Below are 22,607 nucleotides of genomic sequence, written 5' to 3'. Positions count from 1 at the left end.
GGCAAGAGTGTGATAAAGTGAATGATACCTAACACTGGGTAATGTACTCTAATGTAAGAAATGGTATCAATTTTATTATTTTCAACAAAAGATAAAGAGGGATCCCATGGAGTTATCACTTATTAGGTCATTAAAATAGTATGTCCTAAGAGATCATTACACGGTTCTTGTTATTCAAAAGTATTTAAAAATGACATTCGACTACAATGAAATGATTTCAGTAACATCTTATTTATGTTATTGAACTTATTTATGTTATTGCATCGATGTAAAAGAAAGAAATTTAATAGAAAAAATATTGCTGTTTCTCATTCAATAATTAATATTCATCATCATACCTAATAAAATGGTAATATGCTAATTACCATCACTCCGCTACGCCCACGATTGGGCCGGCTGGAGGCGCGGGGGCTGGACTCAGGGTGGCCGATTGGCTGGCGGCAGGAGCGGGGGGCGGGGACTCGCGAGTCCCCAACCCCCACTCCTCCCAAGGGCTTAAACGGCCGGCGCTGCTTAGGCCCGCGCTGTGGAAGACGCTGGTGGCGGAAATCAGGGTGTCGGATTGGGTGGCTGCTGGCACCAGTTTTCCGCCAGCAGCAGTTTTCCTCTGGCCACCTGCCCGATCAGGGCGCCTCCCGATCGGAGTTCCTCTCAAGGTGGCCTATCGTGCTGGTGGGAGGAGCTGGCCAGAGGAAAACTGCTGCTGGCGGATAACTGGTGCCAGCAGCCAGGTGAAGGAAAAGTCTATTGCACGAAACTTCGTGCAACAGGCTCCTAGTTTTTAGATAAAAAAAACAGGCATTCCATTAAGAGATGGGTTTCCAATTAAATTTTACTTTTAATATATCAAAAGTTATATTATGCTTATGTTGTATTTGTTATGTCCTATTCAGTATTGGGAAAGTAACTCAATACAGCATATACTTTTTAAACAATGCTTTATAGGCTACCAATTTTTAAACATCAAATTTAAATATATATACATATTTTTGCAAATAATTATGATAGATTGTTAAAATAGTTTCAACATAAAAATACATTATATGGTCAAAACTATTCAGTGGAAGTAAAATAAAAATTTAATTTTAAGGAGCAAAGGGACAAATGTAAAATATGTGAATGTTAATGAATGTGTTTTTGTATTTTATAATTTATGTTGTCAGGTATCAAAGCATAGTGTATTTAGATTCCATTGGATATTTAAATATGTGATATAACAATTTATTTTAAATTGACTATATTTACAATATATCCCAAAATGCATGCTCAACCACTATGTAAATTTATAATAAAAACTGTAGATGTCAGCCTGAAAATGTGTGAGAAGATACATAGGTTTTCCCCTCCCCCATTAATTATTTTTGAAAGTACATACAAATTTGGCAACCACTATTGTCAACAAACAAACAAACAAACAAAAAAACACACCATCACCACCAACAAAAATACACCACTACTCAAAGCTGACCCTGATGAGCTGGATGAGGTTGGGAAGAATATAATATGGTGAGAAAAATATTTACATGGTCATTGGAGGACCTGGAGTGAGAGAAACTTAAAACCTGAATCCAGTTACTGACCAACCAGCAAAATCCTATCAGTCCACTTTACATAGACCTGTGTTGCTTAGGAGGTGAAAAGAAGGTCTTTCCTATTTGACCAAAGGTCTTCAAAAAACCATAGGTAGCCATAAGCAGAAACAAGCAATGTTAACTAGACCTATGCTGACAGAGCTAGAGGAGGAGTGAAGGAACAGATAAAAATATACCAGCCACATGGCATGATGAGATTACTGAAGTCTGGAGGGACAGGGAGGAAGAGAAACAGGAATATCCATACACAGAGAAATCAGAGCTATTTGGCTCTAAAAATAGGGCATGAGATTCTACTATAGCACAATTTGGTGCTTTTGCTGAGATTCCTAGGATCTGAAACCTGGACCTTGTGAGGCTATCCATATTTTATTTTGTGCCTAAATTGAGGCCACCTATTCTTCATTCTCAGAGTCCCCTGATACATAAATTCTGGGAGTGTAGACCATTGTATGGTGGATCATAGGGATAGTCTGGTTCCTTACATAAAAAGGAAAGCTGTTGCCTCATAGGTAGTTTTCCAATATAATTTATTGTTTAAACAAGGACAATTTGAGAAGAAAAGGGAGTGCTGTTAATAATGATGCTGAGGAAAATAAGTATAAACCATGACTATCTGAAGCAAACCAAAAAGTATGCTCACCTTAATCTAGTGGTTCTCAACCTTTCTAATGCCGCGACCCTTTAATACAGTTCCTCATGTTGTAGTGACCCCCAACCATAAAATTATTTTCGTTGCTACTTCATAACTGTAATTTTGCTACTGTTATGAATCGTATGTAAATATCTGTGTTTTACGATGGTCTTAGGCTCTACAGCAGTGGTTCTCAACCTGTGGATTTCGACCCACAGGTTTTCCTATGGTCTTAGGCTCTACAGCAGCGGTTCTCAACCTATGGATTTCGACCCACAGGTTGAGAACCGCTGTTGTAGAGCCTAAGACCATCGGAAAACACAAATATTTACATTATGATTCATTAACAGTAGCAAAATTACAGTTATGAAGTAGCAATGAAAATAATTTTATGGTTGGGGGTCACCACAACATGAGGAACTGTATTAAAGGGTTGCGGCATTAGAAAGGTTGAGAACCACTGCTTAATCAAAGGCATGTTCTTAGGATGATCTTCTTTTATTGGGAGAGATGTTTAATCCCTGCCTAATCCACCAAAACAGAACTTTGTATTATTTCATTTCAAACATCATTAAATGTCAAGCCTTTGCTGTTAACTATTTGCTAGGCTTTTTGCTAGGACTTTAAAGAAGAAAAGGAAAAAGAATTGTATGATCTCTGTTCTCAAGCTAATCATATCTGTTAGAGATGACATACATGTGTGCATTTACAGAGACACATGTGCACTGGTAAGATGTGAGATGGGAAGGGTTAGGGATATCTTGTATGATTCAGATTCAACCTTTGTCAACACTTGGAATACCTTGTTTCTATTCTTCCTCAAAATGCCTGGTGTAGAGCTTTGTCTACAGTAGAACCACCATCAGAGTTTATGAACTGGTTCAAAGTCCCTGTCTCCTTGGAGTGATTCAGAGCAATTCTCTCTTGCAGGAAAACAGGGTGGCAATACCCTGTCGGATTGACTTGGTCTTGACACTATAGATGATGGGGTTGAGCACAGGAGGCACAAAGAGGTAGATGCTAGACATGAGTGTGTGGACCAGGGGTGAGGCATGTTTAGCAGCGCGATGCATCACAGACACACCAATCATAGGCACGTAGTACACAAGTACCGCACAGATGTGTGACACACATGTGTTGAGAGCCTTCCACCGGCCCTCCCCAGAAGCAATGCCCAGCACTGTATAAAGAATCAGTATATAAGAGACCACAATGAACAGTGAGTCCAGCCCAAAAGTGGCCAGGACAATGGCCAAGCCCAGGATGCTATTGAGCTTCGTATCAGCACATGGCAGCTGGATCAGGTCTGAGTGGAGGCAGTAGGAGTGGGAGAGGATGTTAGTGTGGCAATAGGGCAGTTGCTTCAAAAGGATTGGAAGGGGGGCCATGAGTGTCACACTCTTCAGTGTAATGCCCAGACCCATGCAGATAATGCGGGGCAGGGTCAGTATGGCTGTATAACGCAGTGGGTTGTAGATGGCTACAAAGCGGTCATAACTCATGGCCAAGAGGACTCCTGATTCCATGCAGGAGAAAGTATGAATGAAGAACATCTGAGACAGGCAGCCATCAAAGTCAACCTGGCGGGCATCAAACCAAAGAATGCCCATGACAGTGGGCAGTGTAGACACAGAAACACCCACCTCAGTCACAGCCAACATGGAGAGAAACAGGTACATGGGCTCATGTAGGGCAGGGTCTGCCTTCACTGCTGCCATGATTAGGCTGTTGCCCACAATAGCCACAATGTACATGGTGAAGAAGGGGATGGAAAGCCAGCCATGGTGGGGCTCCAATCCTGGGATTCCAGTCAGAAAGACAGACAGGAAATCAAGACTTTCATTGTTCTTGGCTCCCATATCACCAAAAGCAGAGATCAGTCTTCAACTGTCATTTGAAAAACAGAACAAAGTTAGTTCCCACCTATAGGGTCTTCTGCCTCAGCAGTCCACCTCTAAGTGTGAAGGAGGGAGGTGCAAAGAAGTGGGGGAAAGCTGAAGTCATTTACATCATTCTGAGTAAAAATGTAACAGACATTTTCTTCCCACCTCCTCTTCCGTAACAGCAAGAATCCTAGAAAATGTTTGAGACTGCAAAATCTTATGATCGCATCACTTAAAAATTAAGAGCAGAAAGACAGGAATAAATCAGAACTGGATCAAAATCCACACTCAGCCAGTTACTAAATATGTAATGTGGACATCTCATTTATACTCTAATTCAAAGCTTGTGTTTTTTTTAACTTGTAGAGATAATAATAACACTATTCTCTTATTTTGATATAAGATGCAAGTGAGAAAATTAACATCATATGTTCAGTGTTTTAGAGCTCCACAGTGGATTCTGGCAAACCTTAGTCTGAAGCCCAATTTACAGTATACTCTCAGTGTGACCTTGAGCAACTAATTTAACCTTCCTATGACTCAGTGTGTCCATTTGTAAACTAAGGGAGATACTAAGACAAAAAAAGCAAGAGTAAGTAATGTACCAAAAAACTAAGCATCAATTTCTGCAGAGCCTAGGTTATAGTTTAGATCCACAAATTCTTCCTATACTGATGTTTTCGGTTCACTATGGGGATGAGAGTAAAACCTGGCTGATCTAGGGGGAGTTGTAAGAAAGAATTGAGTTGTAGCTCTGCCAATGTGGATCTGAGAAAACAGGGACCTCTGGAGAAATGGCAGTCTCTGTGTATCCGACTTTACTCTGGGGCTTGGGGGCGGGGAGGAGCATGTTTTGAATGAAAGTGAGACACTAGTTTTAGAAAGTTTAAAAATAGAAAAATATAAATAAGGATGATAAAGGATATGGACATTTCATGAAAATTATACTAATACACAAGTGAGCTCTGTGATTAAAAAGAGAATTCAGAGAGGCTATTAAATAGAGAGGCAGTGGCTTTAAAATAGCAGATTTAATCTAGAGTTCATGAAGAGAGCAAAGACACAGAGATAAAGGTCTCAATAAGTGGCCAAGAGATCAGAATAAAATAGTTAAATCCCAACTAGAAGGCAAAAATAATATATAATATAATACAATACAGTAAAATGTAATATCATATAACATCATGTAGTGAAATATAATAAATTAGATTAACAACTTCCTGAAAGGTGAAATATACTTGCTTGTGCCTTTTATCCACTAGTGTCCCTTGCTTCTGCCATGTAGATAAATGGCTCTCAATCTTGGCAACACATAGTAATCACCTACCAAGTTAAAATCCCACTGCCCAGGTTACACTCCACACCAATTAAATTAGAATCTTTGGATTTGGTATCTAATTATCAATATGTTTTAAAGCTCCCAATGTGAACCCGAAGTTGAGAACCAGTCATTTGGCTCATTTGGTGGCATTTTAGTCACTCTCCAGTGACAATATCTATATATATAAAAGCCCAGTGACCAGTATGGCAGAATGATCAGAACGACTGGAATGACCAGTGGCTATGACATGCACTGCAGCGGCCAACCAGCCTGATCTGGGCTCCAATTACCACCACCCCCAGCTGGCCCAGCTCCCGATTGGACCCCAACACCTTTGTTGTGAGCCAAATTAATAAATGCCCACTGATTTGATTAATGAGTCAACATTCAGGTTGAGTCAACTACTGATTCAGTAAACCTGGCTGGAGGAATCAGGAGAAGGAGGAAGAGTCAGGGGAACAAGGCAGTAACTGACACAGCAGCTCAAAGACAGAGGCCCTAAAGGTATGAGTGAGGTTACCACGCCCAAATCAAAAGCACATGAATGAAGTTAAGGAGTGACAGGAAAACCCAGGTTCAGTCTCAGAAAGTAGAGGTCAAATTAATAGAATCACACCAACCACAAAGGGATCTGCCCTCCCCCCAGCCGCCCCTGCCCCTGATTGGCCCTCAACACCTCGATCAGGGACGGCCCCCTCCTACACTGGCCCAGACCCAATGGGCCCCCATTGGGGTGGCCAGACTCCAGCCATGCACGAATTCGTGCACTGGACCTCTAGTTTTAGATAAAAAAGTAACTTGCAATTATTCCCTAAATCTATTTTTTTTAAGATAGCCTACCTACCCTGCTGCTGACCTGCAATTTAAACTTTCTTCTGTGTTTCATTAATTGCTAGATTCCTCAGCATCTATGACTTCATACTATTTTATACAGATGTTTTCTATTTTGTTAGAGTTATATTTATATCTCTGTTCTCACTGTCATAGTTTGGGTTTGTTTAGGTTTAGACTTGTCCTTAGTTCATTCTTGTCTCCCCAATATTTCATGATTCTAACACAAAGACATGCTCAAGAGATCAGAAATTAATAAAAGCATGAACATACTGCTCAGAGCCATAAACAGAAAAACATTCAGTCCTGGATTCCATACTCCAGATCAGGGTTAAACCAACTGAGACACACTCAAAGGCAAAGGGTATCAAGTCACTTAAAGAGAGAAGTTAAGGTTCTTTCTTCCCCCATCTTGGTTCCACATTCCCTGCACAAAATGCCCAGTGAAGCCTTAGAAACTGTCTCTAGAACAGAGCAGGAGTTGCCACAGCCCCAGGCTGGGACAGGGTCTAGAATAGAATCTGACAGTCATGCATCAGTACCAGAGCTCGAGGAACAAGATTCCACACAGGTAACCACACAACAAGCCCAGCTGGCAGCAATAGACAAAATCAATGAAGAACCAGTCAGTAGAGTGATATGAAGCCGAGTAAAAAGAAGACTCAAAAGGCTATGTCCAAACTAGGTCTTCTACAGGTTACAGAGGTTACTAGGTCACTGTCCAGACATCTAAGAACGTCCACTTTGTCCTCACAAAACCAGAGGTCTATAAGAGTCCAGCTGCAGTTACCTACATAGTGTTGGGGGAGCCAAGTTGGAAAATTTATTTCAGCAAGCACAGGTAGCAACTGATGATACAGTCAAAGTTCAAGGTGAAGCTGCCTCCAACATTCAAGAAAACACACAGACTCCAACTGTACAAGAGGAGAGTGAAGAGGAAGAGGCTGATGAAACTGGTGTGGAAGTTAAAGGCATGGAACTGGTCATGTCACAGGCAAATGTGTTGAGAGCAGAGGCAGTCTGTACCCTGACTCTGGAAGTTTGAGTGGGAAGAACAACAGTAATAATGTTTGTTGTAAATACCATTATGGAATTAACAGTGTAACTATCTAAAAAATGAGAATCTTTTTTTTTTTTTTTTTGGTGTTTCTAAAGAGTAATGGCATCTTGGTTTGAAATTTGTGCTGTTTCTATCATTAATAAAATTATGGCTTCTTGTGTGATGAAATAAAAAAGATCACTCAAGGAACCAATGATACCTTGTTTTGAGAAAAGGATACCATAGAAGAGATGGAGATGGGGTAGGTGCAAGATGTAGTGGGTGATAGATGGAAATCACAGGGTGATAGTCTGGGGCTCAGGTAAGGAAGATTTTTCTGAGTCATACCTGCACAGGAGATAATATGTTCCGGTGAGCGGAGATTTTCAAATAAAGACTGAAAACCCCTGGACAGCAATGTTTAATTGAGATTAAAGGCCCTTTCAACTCTGCTTCTGCCCTCAGACCTGATGTTCCAGACTGTCAAGGTTTCTCCTATTCTGTGACACTGAGAATATCATGGCTGGGAATCTGTGTGGCCAAAAAAGAGGCAAGTTTTCAGTCCCTGATGTAAGACACCATGTGCCTTCCACAGTTAAAGCAGTCCCTGGAAGCCCTGTCTGAAAGTGTTTTGGAGGCTACAAGGGCATTTTCATGAGTAGTATTCTTTTCATAGAAAACCTGCATGAAAATAAAATTTGGGGATTTTTCTATCTCCATCATAGGTCAAACAAATCATGGCTAAGATACAAACATTCACATATACATCAACAGAAATTCACTCAAAAATACTGAGACATGAATGAGAATGAAAGAACCACACAGAGGTACAAGCAGAATTGTAGACAGAAACACACTTTTTGTGCATATACTTAGAAGACACAAATTGGTTTAAATTCACCTGAGAAAGCTTTGATAAGTGTTAGTTTGATTGGAAGAGCTCACAGGGGCTCCAGAATGGGCCTCTGGCAGGCACTAGCCAAGAGAAGAGGCACACTTTATATTTTTGAATGAGAGCTCCCAGAGGTCAGTGCCTCCGGGGTCCTATTTTGCCTGAGTGTGATGCTGTGCTGGGATGGGAAAAAGAGGATTAGATCTCACCTTGGGAGCAGGAAGAAAAGAAAAACCATGTCCCCTGGAGAGAATTCCCTCTCTACACAGAGAAAATCAAATTCCAACTCCTTCCTTATGATGAAGAATAGGATGGAGACAAATTACTCTAAGCTCCATAGAAACATCCCCTTCTAATCGGAATTATCCAGTCTCAAAACTGGAACTCTGAGCACAGAACCCAGAGTTTATTTTTCTGAATTCTGGGTTTAAAATCTATATTCTATTAAGAACCTAAAGCTTAGAGCCTGGTGGGAAAATTGCAAGACTCAGAGCCCAGGGAACAAAGCTTAAAGCCCAGATACAGGCCTAGGATTCAACCAAGAGAGGATATAACCATGGCTGCCTTTACTCAATATCATTACTGTTCCCTATTTAATTCCCACTCAAACTTCTACCAAATTGCACAAGATTGAAGTGTCCTCCAGGAGAAATATCCCAAGGTACTGAAAGACCATGGGGCTCAAAGTCACATAGAGGTAGATTTGAGTTCTAGCTTTGCCATCTACCAGCTTTATGATTACAGGAGAATAGCATTTCTTCAAACTGGAATCTGATCAGTAGAGAGGATTGGATTGTATTTATATACAGAGGGTAAAGATTCAAATGGGGAAAAAAAGCAATATTTTTAATGTAATTGTACCATACATAAGTTTTTCTAGAGACCCCAATTTCAGATCCCCCAAATAATTATTATCCCAAGTACCTAGTCTTCCCATTTCATTTTACCTCTTCCTTATTTCAGTGTCAAGTATAGTATGGGTATATTGAGGGAAGGAATGGCAGGAGAGAGAGCTCTTTTGCTTTTGTACTAGGTGGTGGAATGTATCCAGGGAAGCAAACAGAAGATGGGCATGAGTAATATTTTTCCTTCCCTTTATGGAACTTTGAAATACTCAAAGAGGCAGTTTGAGAACTCTCTCTACTTTTCATTATTATAGAGTGACTGTGGAGTGGCTAGATGACTCATCAAATTTTCTGGGTTAGCTATTCCTGTGCCATATCTGCACCAATTTGTGGAGATCATAGGCTATGGGTCTGCATTTTCCTTCACCATCAACAGCATATACCTAGAAGTCAGTTTCTCCAAGTTTTAGAAACCATTCACAATCTGATTTAGGAAATCTCTCAAGATCTCATTTCCCAAGTTTTGTCATGGAAATCTCTCTGTCTAAACAAAGCTGCTTGAAATTGTCCTAAATATTCTAGTCTGATATTGTAGGTTAAAGGTTCTCAACCTTTTTTTTTTAATGTATTTTTATTTATTTTAATGTATTTTTATTGATATTACAGATCTCTCCCATTTCCCCTTTTCCCCCGCCTCCCCAACTATTTCTTTTTTTATTTTTATAAATCTTTATTGTTCAGATTATTACAGTTGTTTCTCCTTTTTCCCCCCATAGCTCCCCTCCACCCTGTTCCCACCCCTCCCTCTGCCCTTACCTCCCCCCCCCCCCGTTGTCCTCATCCATAGGTGTATGATTTTTGTCCAGTCTCTCCCAGTACCCCCACACAGACACCCCTTCCCCCCTGAGAATTATCAATCCACTCCCATTCTATGCCCCTGATTCTATTATATTCACCAGTTTATTCTGTTCCTCAGATTTTTAATTCACTTGAGTTTTAGATCCACTTGTTGATAGATATGTATTTGTTGTTCATAATTTTTATCTTTAATTTTTTCTTCTTTTTCCTCTTTTTCAAGAATACCTTTCAGCATTTCATATAATACAGGTTTGGTGATGATGAACTCCTTTGGCTTTTTCTTATCTTTGAAGCTCTTTATTTGCCCTTAAATTCTGAGTGATAACTTTGATGGGTAGAGTAATCTTGGTTGTAGGTTCTTGCTATTCAAGGTTCTCAACCTTTAATGACTATCTAAGTTACTAGGAGAAGTTATCAAACAAATTGCTGGACTTCGCACCCTAGAATTTATAGTTCAGGATATATGAGAAAGGGCCTGAGAATGTGCATACATAACAATTTCCCAAGTGATGCTGATATTGCTAGTCTGGGAATCACACTTTGAGAACCACTTTTCCAGACTCTTGTGTAGAGAGTGGCTATAGGGTTAAGCCTTGGACTGACCTGTTGGCAAAGCCACAAACAAGTCCCAGCTTAGAGGGCACAGCCCTCTTAGCATAATTAGGCTTGACCTTATGACACTCCCTAGATCTTATCTGGGTAGCTAATGGGCTGTGGGAGGTGCAGCAAGTGCTGCCAAAACAAGTGAAATTCACCAGAACATTGTAACTATGGTGACCACTACCTTGTTTACCTCTGGCTATAAAATAAAAGCTCAGCTTGCCTACTGGATCTCTCTCTGTGGCTTCAGCCCGGCACAGGAAGATCCACCTAGACCCAGATTATTCTCTTTTTTTCTGTCTTTTCTACATCCTTCACGCCCCACCCCACCCCCTCAGGCTCACTGAACCCTTGGCTGAGCTGAGCTGGCCCGGCACACTCTTGTTACTCGTGAGTCTTGTTATTGTTGTTACACATCAGATCAACATTACCTGAGTTGTGTTGGAAAAGAGAATGACTGTGCCTCTCAAGTTTTAATCATCCAGGAGTCTTATTCAATGCCACTTGAAATCAGTAGGTCTTGTATGAGTTCTAATATTCTTCTTCTCTAACAGGCTGCCAGATATACAAAGGCTATTGTTTATCAGGTCACACTTGGACTAGCAAGATTCTATAATTTCTTGTCTAAGTATTTTTTCGCATATTTATGTCAAAAATGATTACCTTCCCTTCCTCCTGCCACCCTGTACAAAGTACTCTAACCACTCTCATCCTTTACAAACACCTTCACATAAACAGCACAAAATTTATACTGCTCTCTACAAACCAAATGGGCACTCTCTGTCACACGAAGCACAAAGCTTACATGCATTTTGTTTGTCTCCAGTGTATATCATTTCCCTCATTCTGGGTGAAAACAGAGTTATTTGTATTCAAGCTTATTTGCACTGTAGAACTTTCATTATTTCCACACAGCAAACATTTTTCAGGGCATCTTTACTCTTTATGTTTTTCTCTTAATATGTCTATCTCTTACTTAACAATATGTCCTACTCACCATTCTAAAATTAACAACTAGCACAGGGTTTTCACATAGTAAATATTCAATACACATGTATGTCATTTTATTGAGTCAAATGTTCCTTTATTGGTTCTATATTCACAACTATAAAGATTCTGGTTCTCCTCCTCCTTGCTTTAAGCATTTCTTAAGTTGGCAAACAAGCCCCAGTTCATTTTACAAAGGAGTTCTCTCGGGTCTGTAGCCTTCCTCAGCTCTAGGATTTATAACAGGCTTTGAGGATCCCTCTGCGTATCTCCTTTGTCTTCACACTGTAGATGATGGGGTTGAGCATGGGGGGTACAAATAGATAGACGTTGGACATCATGACATGAGCAACAGGTGGGGCACTTTTCCAGAAGCGGTGGATCATGGACACAGCAATTATGGGCACATAGAAAGCCATCACTGCACAGATGTGTGATATGCAGGTGTTGAGTGCCTTGAGCCGCTGCTCCTGGGATGCAATGGCCAGCACAGCTCTCAGAATCAATGCATAGGACAGCAGGATGAAAGTTGAGTCTATGCCATAGGTGAAAATGACCACAAAGAGCCCATAGATGTTGTTAACACGGACATCTCCACATGCCACTTTCATGAGATCTGGATGGAGGCAGTACGAGTGATGCAAAACATTGCCCTTGCAGAAGGGAAGTCGTTTCACCAGGAAGGGGAAAGGCAGGAGAGTAGTAAAGCTCTTGGCAAGGATGCCCAGGCCCATAGCCAAGATGCAGCTGTTGGTGAGCACAGTGGCATAATGTAGTGGGTCACAAATAGCCACAAATCGATCAAAGCTCATTGCCAGCAGTATGCCTGATTCCATGAAAGAGAAAGTGTGGATGAAGAACATCTGAACCAAGCAGGCATCAAAACCAACATGGCGGTAGTTGAAGCAGAAGGTAGCAAGCACAGTTGGGAGTGTTGAGAAGGACACCCCCAGATCATTGAGAGAGAGCATAGAGAGGAAGTAGTACATGGGCTGGTGTAGAGCAGGCTCCCGAACCACCAGAGCAAGGATGCTGAGGTTGCCTGCAATGGAGATCAGGTACAGGATGCAGAAAACCAGGGCAACCCATGCTTGGCCTGTCTGCATCCCAGGAATACCTGTCAGCTGGAGTGTATCTGGCTGGAAGGGGGTGCCATTGAGGCCCAACATGGCAGGCAGTTGTGAGAATATAGATAGGAATGAGCCCAAGAGGGTGTTTTGAGGAGTTCTTCACTTTCTTTCAGACATCCTGTCTCCAACACAAAAGGTCAGAGATTAAAAGTGTTTGTCGCTGTTCCTGCTTCCCCTATTAGACTACCAGCTCTTTAAGGATAGCAACTGCGTTCTACTCATTTCTATATCACCAGTGCCCAGTACCCTGTCTAGGCCATAATAGAAACTCTGTTAGGGTATGCTGATCAAATAAGTGCCCATATCATGGTAAGGCAACAGGGTAGGAGATATGATGAAAAAGCTCCTAATTCTCACCTTTACTTCCCCATCTTACCCCAGAAGCCACATTTGGGAGTTTGGGGGGTGGAAGATTAGAGGTTAACATAGACAGGGAAAGATAAACATTGCGAACACCTTTGGAAGTCCTTTGGTAGATGCTGTACATGAAGCTTCTACAGCTGTAAAATTGCAGTTTTAATAACCTTTACTCAGATTTCACCTCGGCCTCCCAATACTTCCCCATCAGCCTACCCCGAATAGGCTGACACCAAAGACTGCTCCACCTTTGAGAATCTTAAATTCCATTTTTTTAAACATTCTGACCACATCTTTCTATCGTCCAGCCCTCTTACCTTCTTGTGCCCATGCACTTGCTCTCAGGGTCTTGATAATTCTTCCCTTTTTTTTCCCCTGATCTCTTTGTCTTTTAGCACTTCCTTCCTCACTTTTTGCTGACCTACTCTCCCACTAGAGCTGGTATCTTCATCTCATCTTTGCTTCTCTTTCACATTCACACAGCAAACCCCAACTTCCATAAAATCTATAATCAAACTGGATGTGCAGCTGAATAAAACCAACAAAGCAATTGTTTTGTTGGGGGGGAAAAAACAAAACACCTGATTATTTACCACTGCCTAAATTTTAAACTTATTTACATATTTATCCATTCTTTTCCCCTGGTTCCTGAGAAAGAGATGTCCCTGCTTCTCCAAGAATAGCACTCTACCTTCAGGATTCCATTTCCTGCCTTCTTCTTCAGAGACCTTTTCCTTTAGTCCATTGTATGCATCAGCCTCTCCTTTTATGTCCATTTCCCTTCAGGCAAAAAGCCTGTGCAAGACCATCCCATTATAAAAACAAAAGCTTCCCTCCCTAGCTGCCATTCTATTACCCCTACTCAATTCTTAGTCAAGCTTCTTAAAACACTGTCTCTCCAGATCCGAAGAAAGGGAAGCTTGTTTATGTTTCTATTTCTCCAATTTTATTTTGAAATCCTCACTGCTCAGTGTATTATAGTGAGGCTTCCACATTTCATCTCCCCAACTGAAACCAATTTCTCTACGGTCACCACTGACCACCTTATTACTAAATCTAATAATAAATATTCTCAATACTCATTCATTTGGCCTCCCTAGCAGAGTCAACTTTGTTGGTAACTCACCTTTTTAGAACTGCTTCTTACTTTGGAGGCACCATTTCTTCCCATTTTTCTCCTACATTGACATCTCCTTCTCTACCTTCTTTACTGAATCTTATTTCTCTGTTGTTGCCCTTCAACAGCATCAGATTAACTCCAGGAAAAGTAAGCAATATTTAGAACTGTGCAAACTGAGAAACCATATCATAAAGAACTTTTTCTCAGCCTTTGTCCTAAATATCTCTGTAATTGTATTTCCATGGTACCAGGTATCTCATAGCTAAAGCTCTATTCTGGAAGTTAGGCATAATGGTTCTCTTATTCCTTTAACTTTTCCTGGAATTTTCATTCTCTTTTAGTAAATACAGTGAAAGTAGATGGCCACAAGAGCTTAGGTAATGCCCAGATATCATTCATAATCCTGAAAGTATGAGCCATGGAAAGGAATTTGTCTATTTGTTTTTTCTCCCTTCCAAATGAAAATTCAAATGAACTCATCAATCGGTAGGATTTATTTTCTGTACTCCACCTCTAAACCTCTCTCTTCCTCCCAAGTCAGGTTTAAAGACAATGTTCCAAGAATCTTCTTACATCCAGCCTATCCAGATCTACTTTTTTCCATAATCTTCACTCTAAGATTATCTTTAGGTTCTGAAGAAATGGAAAGGCACTCAGAGCACCAGCAGATACTAAGGACTCTCCTACAAGATAAGTTTACCCCACTAGCCTTAATCCCTGATGTGTAAATTTAGGTATTCCAGAAAGTCATATTTCATCCGTGCTCCAGATTTCCCTCAGTATGGAAAGCAACTTTGAAACCTTCTTCCCCCAAAGAGAACATCCTTCACCATTTTTTATTTGCTTTCACTGTAGGGGTGTCAGTTAAGGCTTCCTAAATGTAACTAATTCTAGGATGAAACATTAAGACGATGGAGACAAACACAAACAATGCCCTTCTTTTACACAGCATGTACATGAGCATGCACACACACAAATGGTCACACCAAGGCACTAGCAAATATACATCTCACACTTGTACACACAGTTACACACTCAAGTTTTTACAGGTATTATCTCACATCAAACAGGCAGAAATTATTGTGCTCTTTCTTGGTCACACATAATACTAGCACAACCACAGAACTTAAGAAGAGTAATACTTACTCATCAGCGTTTCAGTTATCTTCCCTTGTTTATAGCAATCTGAACTCATACTTATAAACATACACACAAACATACACACACACTGCCAAAAATGCACAGTTTTAACAGACCCACTGTAGTACTCCACCAATTATATTCCCATGATCTACTCACTACTGAAAATGCAGTTAAGATTGAAGATCACATTGTTGAATAATTTCAGTTCATTTGGTTCTGTGATTTTTTTTCTCCAGCTGCACACCCAAGACTTAGATATTTGAAGGTATTTTTTAGGGGGAAATCTAAAATGCCCTCAAAACAAAATCTAGATCTAATGAATCAGCCCTTTCATAAGGTTATGTGATTTGGTATTAGAATTTTGATTCAGATGGGTACCTGGCATCATGGGCTTTGGAAGGGAACAGATTTGTCTCATGCTTGGAGGAGAAATATGAGGGTCAGACTCAGTCTGGGGTTGCAATAAGAGTTTTCAAGTTTGGGATAGTTTTAGGGAAGAGGCCCAAGAGGGCAATCTGAAAGGGCACTCACTGGGTGGCAGAAGTTTCATTTCCCTGTAGTTGGATGTACTGCACTGAGGGTCCACCAGGTAGAGTGGCATCAGCTTACTCACTGAAGGATTCATAAATTTATGAAAACCCCAAGAGTCCCTAGGATTTGTTTGTGGTTGGAGGAGGAGAGTGGAAACAATGGAGAGGGTGGGGTCAATCAGTGCTGTTGGGCCATAGGAGAATTGGTCCTAGAAGAATACCTTTCTTGGCTCCATTAATCCCTGATGTATCATCTATGTTCATTACCATGTTAAGCCTCCCTTGATCAGGGAATGCAAACACTTCTATGCACGTAAACATACCTCCTCATTGACAGCCTCAAACATACTCCTTTAAACATATTCAACTATTTATTTTTTTGCTAGTATTGGCTCTTTCAGATCCATTTGCATACAAACAGATAAATGCAAATACGCTCATACAACTGCCCAATAGCTAAGTCACTAATCACATATCTTAATACATCAAACACATACTATAATCTGTACATTCTTATATTGATGAGAGACACTGATGTAGATTATAGAGAGAATTTTAGAAATAGTTAGAGATTCATCCACATATCTGAAAAAAAGAGTCAGGTATGTTTCAAATATACTCCCATGCTCACATATCCAAAAGTATATTTTTTAAACACATGCCCATATTCTCATTAATAAATCAACAAAATGTCCACAAATTTATATCCCTATATCTCCTCATAGATTCGTATATGGAATTTAAATCCATTGTATTTTTTTTGTAAAAATGCATGTTAACATCTATATAACAAGCATTTTTTTTTACTCCTCCACTCATAGATTTTACAAACTTAGTTCAGTTCAACTAAGACCAAACAAAAGAATAGAAGAAAAACACATTTTTAGCATGATTGTACTTCAAGTATTACTCTCAGCACTGATGTTACACAGAGCAATAAAGACCTAGCACATAGCCCTAGCCAGGTTGGCTCAGTGGATAGAGTGTCGTCCTGCAGACTGAAGGGTCCTGGGTTCGATGAGCATGCAGGAGGCAGCCGATCAATGATTCTCTCTCATCATTGATGTTTCTATCTCTCTCTCCGTCTCCCTTCCTCTCTCTGAAATCAATGAAAATAAATACATACATACATAAATAAATAAAGCCAGCACCTATTCTTTTTTAAAATATATTTTTATTGATTTCAGAAAGGAAGGCAGAGAGAGAGAAATAGAAACATTAATGATGAAAAAGAATCGTTGATACACTGCCTAGGATCAAACCCGCAACCCAGGCATGTGCCCTAACTGGGAATGGAACCGTGACCTCGAGGTTCATAGGTCGACATTAAACCACTGAGCAACACCAGCCTGGCCCAGCACTTATTCTGTAAAAAAGATATATATTAAAAAGCCAAGCACTCAACAGTCCAGACACCCTCTAGAGGCAAATATGCCTCCAGATGCTACTTAGTAATATGGCATAAACTTATTTCACAACAAAGCCAATGCTTTAATCTGAACTTATCTAATGTGAATGTACAATCTGTACATTATATGTTTGAAAGAAATAAAATAACAATATAAAGAATTAAACTTCAATTAATTATATGAATGCTGAAATATTTAATAGGAAGTGTATTGATGTTGTAACTTAATTTTGAAACACATTGATAAAATAAATGGACTGATGGATAAATAGAGGGATGGACACATGGGTAGATATATGATAAAGATAGTATAGTAAAAAGTATTAATAGCATGTAAGTTGTGAGTATACTGGTGTTTATTGTAAAATTCTCACAAGTTTTCTGTGTGTTTAAAATTTTTCATGATAAAATGTTGGAATAATTTCAAAATTTGTTATAAAAATATAGATGGCATAAAATATTACCTTACTTTCAGGTATAAAAGATAGTGATTCAACATTTATACACTTTATAATGTGATCACCACACTAAGTTTAGTTAATTTTTGTGAAGAAAAAAACAAACAAACAGATGGAGCAGGACATAAACCATTCTTCTAAAAGCACAAAACATGTTCAAAACTGCAATGAAATTCAACCAAATGCAAATTATCTCAAGGTCTAGTTTAAAACAACCCTGGGCATCTTTTGTATGAACTCAGTATTAGTAGAAGTTATGCGATGAATTTTATGTATTTGGCATAATTGATATCTTATATATGGTTAAAGACAAGAATCAAACTTCTCAGCTGCATCTTGTTTTTTTTCCCCCAAAGCTAACTGCTTATGATTAAGAAAAAGGCACTCATGTCAATACCAGTGGCCCATCCTAGGGCCATCTGGTTCTTCCCCCAGACTATTCTCTCCCCACTGGAAGCTACAGAACCATGCAGAGTCAACTATAATAGAGTGTGATCAATGCTTTCATGGCAAAAATGAACAATGTTACTAAAAGAGAGTCATCAATTCTACTTGAGTGGTTAAGGTTTTCGGAATAAAGATAGGTTTTGATTGTGTTACAATCTTGAAGAAGTTCCCCCCCAAATCTGGCTATCTCATTGTGTGAGAGATCATGTTACACAACAGGATTTCTACTCCTCAGAACGCAAGTTCAATGACTCTCATTCTCATCTTTCACAGACTACAGTGAGTTACACCTTACGTGGTGCTGACTATGAAAATCAAAGCCCGTGGGAGATTATTTATTTTACAATGTTAGTGATTCATGAAGGCTGAGGTGAGTGGATGAAATTTGCTTCCATTTTGCACCAATAATATACCTGAGTAAGATCCACTCCTACTCTTCTGCAACTATTCTGCATATCACAGGAGTCAAAATAGTTCTTGAAGAATATCCCAATCTCCAGTGAGTGGACTTCCAGATAGGTTCAGTTGTTGGGAAGCATTGGCAGACAGAGGATATGCCACTCTCTCCACTCTCCCAGCTAAAGCAGGGTCTCTGTCATTGTTTGCTTCTCATACTCTCAGCTTCTACTGGTTGAGATCACCTTGGATCCAGCTCCAGCAACACAGCCTTTGACTCTCCAGCCTAGAGGTAGTGGTGGCTTTCTGCTATTGCAAATATCTGTGTTGTATTAGCATCTGATAATCAATTTTTTTAGCTCTTTTGATACCATGTAAAGAATTCTCAGGTTTGGCTCAGTGGATAGAGTGTCGGCCTGCAGACTGAAGGGTCCCAGATTTGATTCCGGTCAAGGGCATGTACCTTGGTTGCGGGCACATCCCCCGTGGGGGGTGTGCAAGAGGCAGCTGATCAATGTTTCTCTCTCATTGATATTCCTAACTCTCTATCCCTCTCTCTTCCACTCTGTAAAAAATCAATAAAAATTTTAAAAAAAGAATTTCAAGGATTAAGTTCATTGTTTCATTGTTTTGGTTATCATTTATCTTCTCTCGATCTCAATCTCACCTTTTATATTATTAATTGTGATACTGGGGCTGGGCCTCTGAAAACTGTATTTCTCCTTTGCCAAAGAGCTCCAACAATCTGCAAAAAGGGCAGAGGAGTGGCAGGAAGCTCTAGGAAGCTGAGGCAGGAAGGAGGACTTGCTTTGTGTTGCTGTCAGTGTTACTCAGTAAAACTTATTCACCCAACAACCAGTGGTTAATTCCAGTGGTGTTAGTTGGGTCCATATTGCAGCTTTTCAACACTCCAGGAAACCATCTTCCCATGATCTCCTAAAGACCTTAGGACAAGCCAGAGAAGTCCTCAAGGCCTCCCATCTCAGAGGTGTAAGTCTCAGTCATTCAGGGCCTATTGTATTTTATAAAGTCTGGAATGGGGAAATATAAAGGACCCAGAGTCTCACAACAAAGCTCAAGTGATTAGGGAAGAATTACATAGCAGAGGAAGCTCATAATGAATATTATACCTGTAGGATTCACCAGAAAGAGTGTGTTTTTAAAATTAATTTCTTCAATTATAGTTTACATACAATGTTATTTTGTATAAATTTCATATGTACAACTTAGTGGTTAGACAATCATATACTTGACACAATGTTTTCATCATTTGAAGTATCTACCTGCTACCATATATAGTTATTACAATATTATTGACTACAGTATATTCCCTATGCTGTACTTTACATCCTCCTCTCCCCCAGTGACTATTATTTTATAACTTCCCATTCTTAATCCTTTCATCTTTTTTACCTAGTCCCCCAACCACTTTCCCTTCTGGCAACCATCAGTCTGTTCTCTCTCTGTATCAATGAGTCTGTTTCTATTTTGTTTGTTTATTCTGTCCTTTAGATTCTACACACAAGTGAAATCATAAGAAAGAGTTTTAAAAGGCAGAATTCGCCACACTGGAAAATGATGTAGACAAAATCACAGAAGCACAAAGTCATGAAATAGAGTGTTTGTTTGAGAATCTGCAGGAGGTCCAGAAAGACAGGAACAAATATTGTGAGGCTTGGAATGAAGAGAGACCATTGGAAAGGAAAAACAAAGGTCTTATACATATTCAACAGCTGCAAATCTTGCAAAGGGAATGGTTTGAGAACAGAGAACAGGCAAATTGCATAATTGCAGCTCAGGAAAAAATGGCCTCTTGAGAGGAGAAATGCCAATCTGCTAGGAGTTTGGGTTATACTTGTACATGGAACACAATTTTAAAGTGGATTCTTCCTATTTCAAAATGGCTAACACATGAAGACAATGGATGCTGTAGTCTTAATGGGCAACCACTAGGAAATTTTCAATACGTTTTCAGAGAACCAGATGGCTGACTTGTAAACTCCTTCTCCAAATTTAGTAGTTCTCAATCAGGAGTGTATTTGTCCCTCAGGGGACATTTGGTAATGTCTGAAGGTATTTTTGGTTGTCATTAGTGGGGTGGAGCACCTACTAGGTAAAGACCAGGAGTGCTGTTAAATATCCTATAATGCACAGGACATCATATCACAACTAAAGATCATTTAGCCCAAAATGTAAATCTTGCTGAGATTATGAAAATCTGCCTTTATTAATGTTCAACTGAATTATGAATTAGAGAATTTAAATGAAGAGATCCCTTTGAAAGAACTAAGTCTCCCATCCCACACTCAAGAGAAAGGAAAGAGTGGTACATTTCACTTTACCTTGAATCAAGAGAGAGGGACATGAAGGATTCTGCGCAGGAAACATATGTCCCTGAAATTAGGGGAGAGAGAGTCACAACAGACTCTTGCCTGGGAATCTAAATGGAGAGATAAAAGTTTCCTTGCTGTTCTGGTGGCAGAAGTGAAGGGGACACTGTTGCTGTTTTGGTTAGGGCATTTATTGCAGTGGAGGAAGGCTGACCATTTCCTGATGGGTTACATGCTGGAAAGACATGGCTTGGTGTTGTCTTCAAGCCTGTCCTGAAGAAAGCATGAATCTATAAGGAGGATCTGGGTTTTGGATGGAGTCATAAGCAATCAAACAGATTCAAGATTTTTTAAAAGTTCAAATCAAGTGGAGAAGTAAAAGATGGGGAGATGTTTCTTTGAATGATCTCTGAAAGTACTCAATGCAAGAAAGAGTCAGCTTTAAACAGTTAAGATACCTGGTAAAATGATAGTAGCTAACTGAAGCACTAATGAATTATGAAGCTTTCACTTCCCCTTCTCCCTCCTCCCTGGAGAGATCAGAAACCATGGTTAGCAAGTAAGGGATGGGAGAACGGGAAAGGCTATAATCTAGACACTGGGAAGCTTAACTTACAACCTGAGTTTGGGTATTCTAATTACTTACCAGAGGATGTTTTATTATTTGAATGTGATGAGAAATCTCAGGGAGCTCGATTTTCAAACAGGAGTAAAGAAATAACTAGCCTTATTCAATACATGTAAAAAGGAAAAGAAAAGTAAAAATAGTTATTTTATGATTATGTCTTATTTGTGAGCTTGGTAAAAATATTAAGTAACCCTGAAATCTCTCATTATAGTGCCTGGACATCCATCACCAGATGGCGTCTTGCATTGGGTATTGAAGTGGTCTGGCAAATTGCTGAGTTATTTTTTCAGCTAAAAGAGCACATGTTTTAGTCTCATAAGTCATTAAGAACCTCAAGAGACTAAAACCTGATGCATTTTCAGACACAGAGTCAGCATCAATCCTCTCTCTCCAGAGGCTTAGAGTGAGATATAAAAGTGGCAGGCATGAATTCATCTTAAGAGCCAGAGAGAAGGATGGGCTGTTCTGTGGTATCTCTCATCTGACTTTCTCCTGGTGAGTCCTGAAACCCTGCCACGGTGAGCTAGCTGACTCTCCTGAAGTCTGGTCCAAGAAAGAGTTAAATTGGGACAAGAGTAGGAAGGGTGATGGAAAGACTTGGTGGGGGTTATTTTATAGCAGCATCTTAGAGTGATCAGAGCAGGTGGAAAGGTCCTTTGTCTTGGGTTCTTGTTTGCGAATTGCCACTAACTGATTTTGTAACTATTTATCTGGCTAGCTCACTTTCCAGAGCCAATTCCTTGGGATCAAGGCTTCTATGATTTATTAACATTGTGGCAAGGTCAGGGAGGTTCAGAAATCCAGGAGCAAAGTGCTCACAACCTATTATTCCATGACTCAAACTAACAGCTGAGCCAAGACATGAGGTCAAACTGCTCTTGCCTTATAAATTTTGAGATAAAATATGTACAAGTCCCCCAGGAAATTAAAAGAGTAGAATAAATCAGCTAGTCATAAACTTCACGTGAACCATAAGTAGCCAAGCATTTCTTTTATTATGGTCTTTAGAGGAGCCTCTCTCTATACGCCTCCAATCCCATGACTACCTTGTTTTGCCTTCATTCAGCATCCTTAGCAAATCTTCTTAGGCCATACTTGGCTTCACCAAATATTAAAAACTAAAATAAAACACCAGAGACATAAAGGATCTTAGAATATGTCCATAAAAAAACAACAAT

At 39.8% G+C, this 22,607-nt stretch overlaps 2 protein-coding genes and 1 pseudogene across 3 annotated transcripts; 1 reads left to right on the top strand and 2 right to left on the bottom strand.

The window, feature by feature from the left end:
• Positions 1-3,134: 3,134 nt before the first annotated feature.
• LOC307109568 (olfactory receptor 51I2-like) lies at positions 3,135-4,085 on the bottom strand (the record flags this gene model as incomplete). Its single annotated transcript, XM_079788381.1, has 1 exon — positions 3,135-4,085. One exon carries the CDS (start codon positions 4,083-4,085, stop codon positions 3,135-3,137), a length of 951 nt encoding a protein of 316 aa, XP_079644507.1.
• Positions 4,086-6,697: 2,612 nt separating this feature from the next.
• LOC307109258 (nascent polypeptide-associated complex subunit alpha-like) lies at positions 6,698-7,306 on the top strand (annotated as a pseudogene). Its single transcript has one exon. The product of its transcript is annotated as a nascent polypeptide-associated complex subunit alpha-like (transcript).
• A 4,406-nt stretch (positions 7,307-11,712) lies between these two features.
• Positions 11,713-12,651, bottom strand: LOC307109605 (olfactory receptor 51I1; the record flags this gene model as incomplete). The annotated part of the gene is made up of 1 exon (XM_079788421.1): positions 11,713-12,651. One exon carries the CDS (start codon positions 12,649-12,651, stop codon positions 11,713-11,715), a length of 939 nt encoding a protein of 312 aa, XP_079644547.1.
• Positions 12,652-22,607: the final 9,956 nt, after the last annotated feature.

The sequence above is a fragment of the Cnephaeus nilssonii genome (genome assembly GCF_951640355.1).
Source record: "Cnephaeus nilssonii genome assembly, chromosome: 13".
Lineage (NCBI taxonomy): Eukaryota > Metazoa > Chordata > Mammalia > Chiroptera > Vespertilionidae > Cnephaeus > Cnephaeus nilssonii.
The sequence above is the reverse complement of the archived record's forward strand: the minus strand, read 5'-3'. Positions and strand labels throughout refer to the sequence as shown.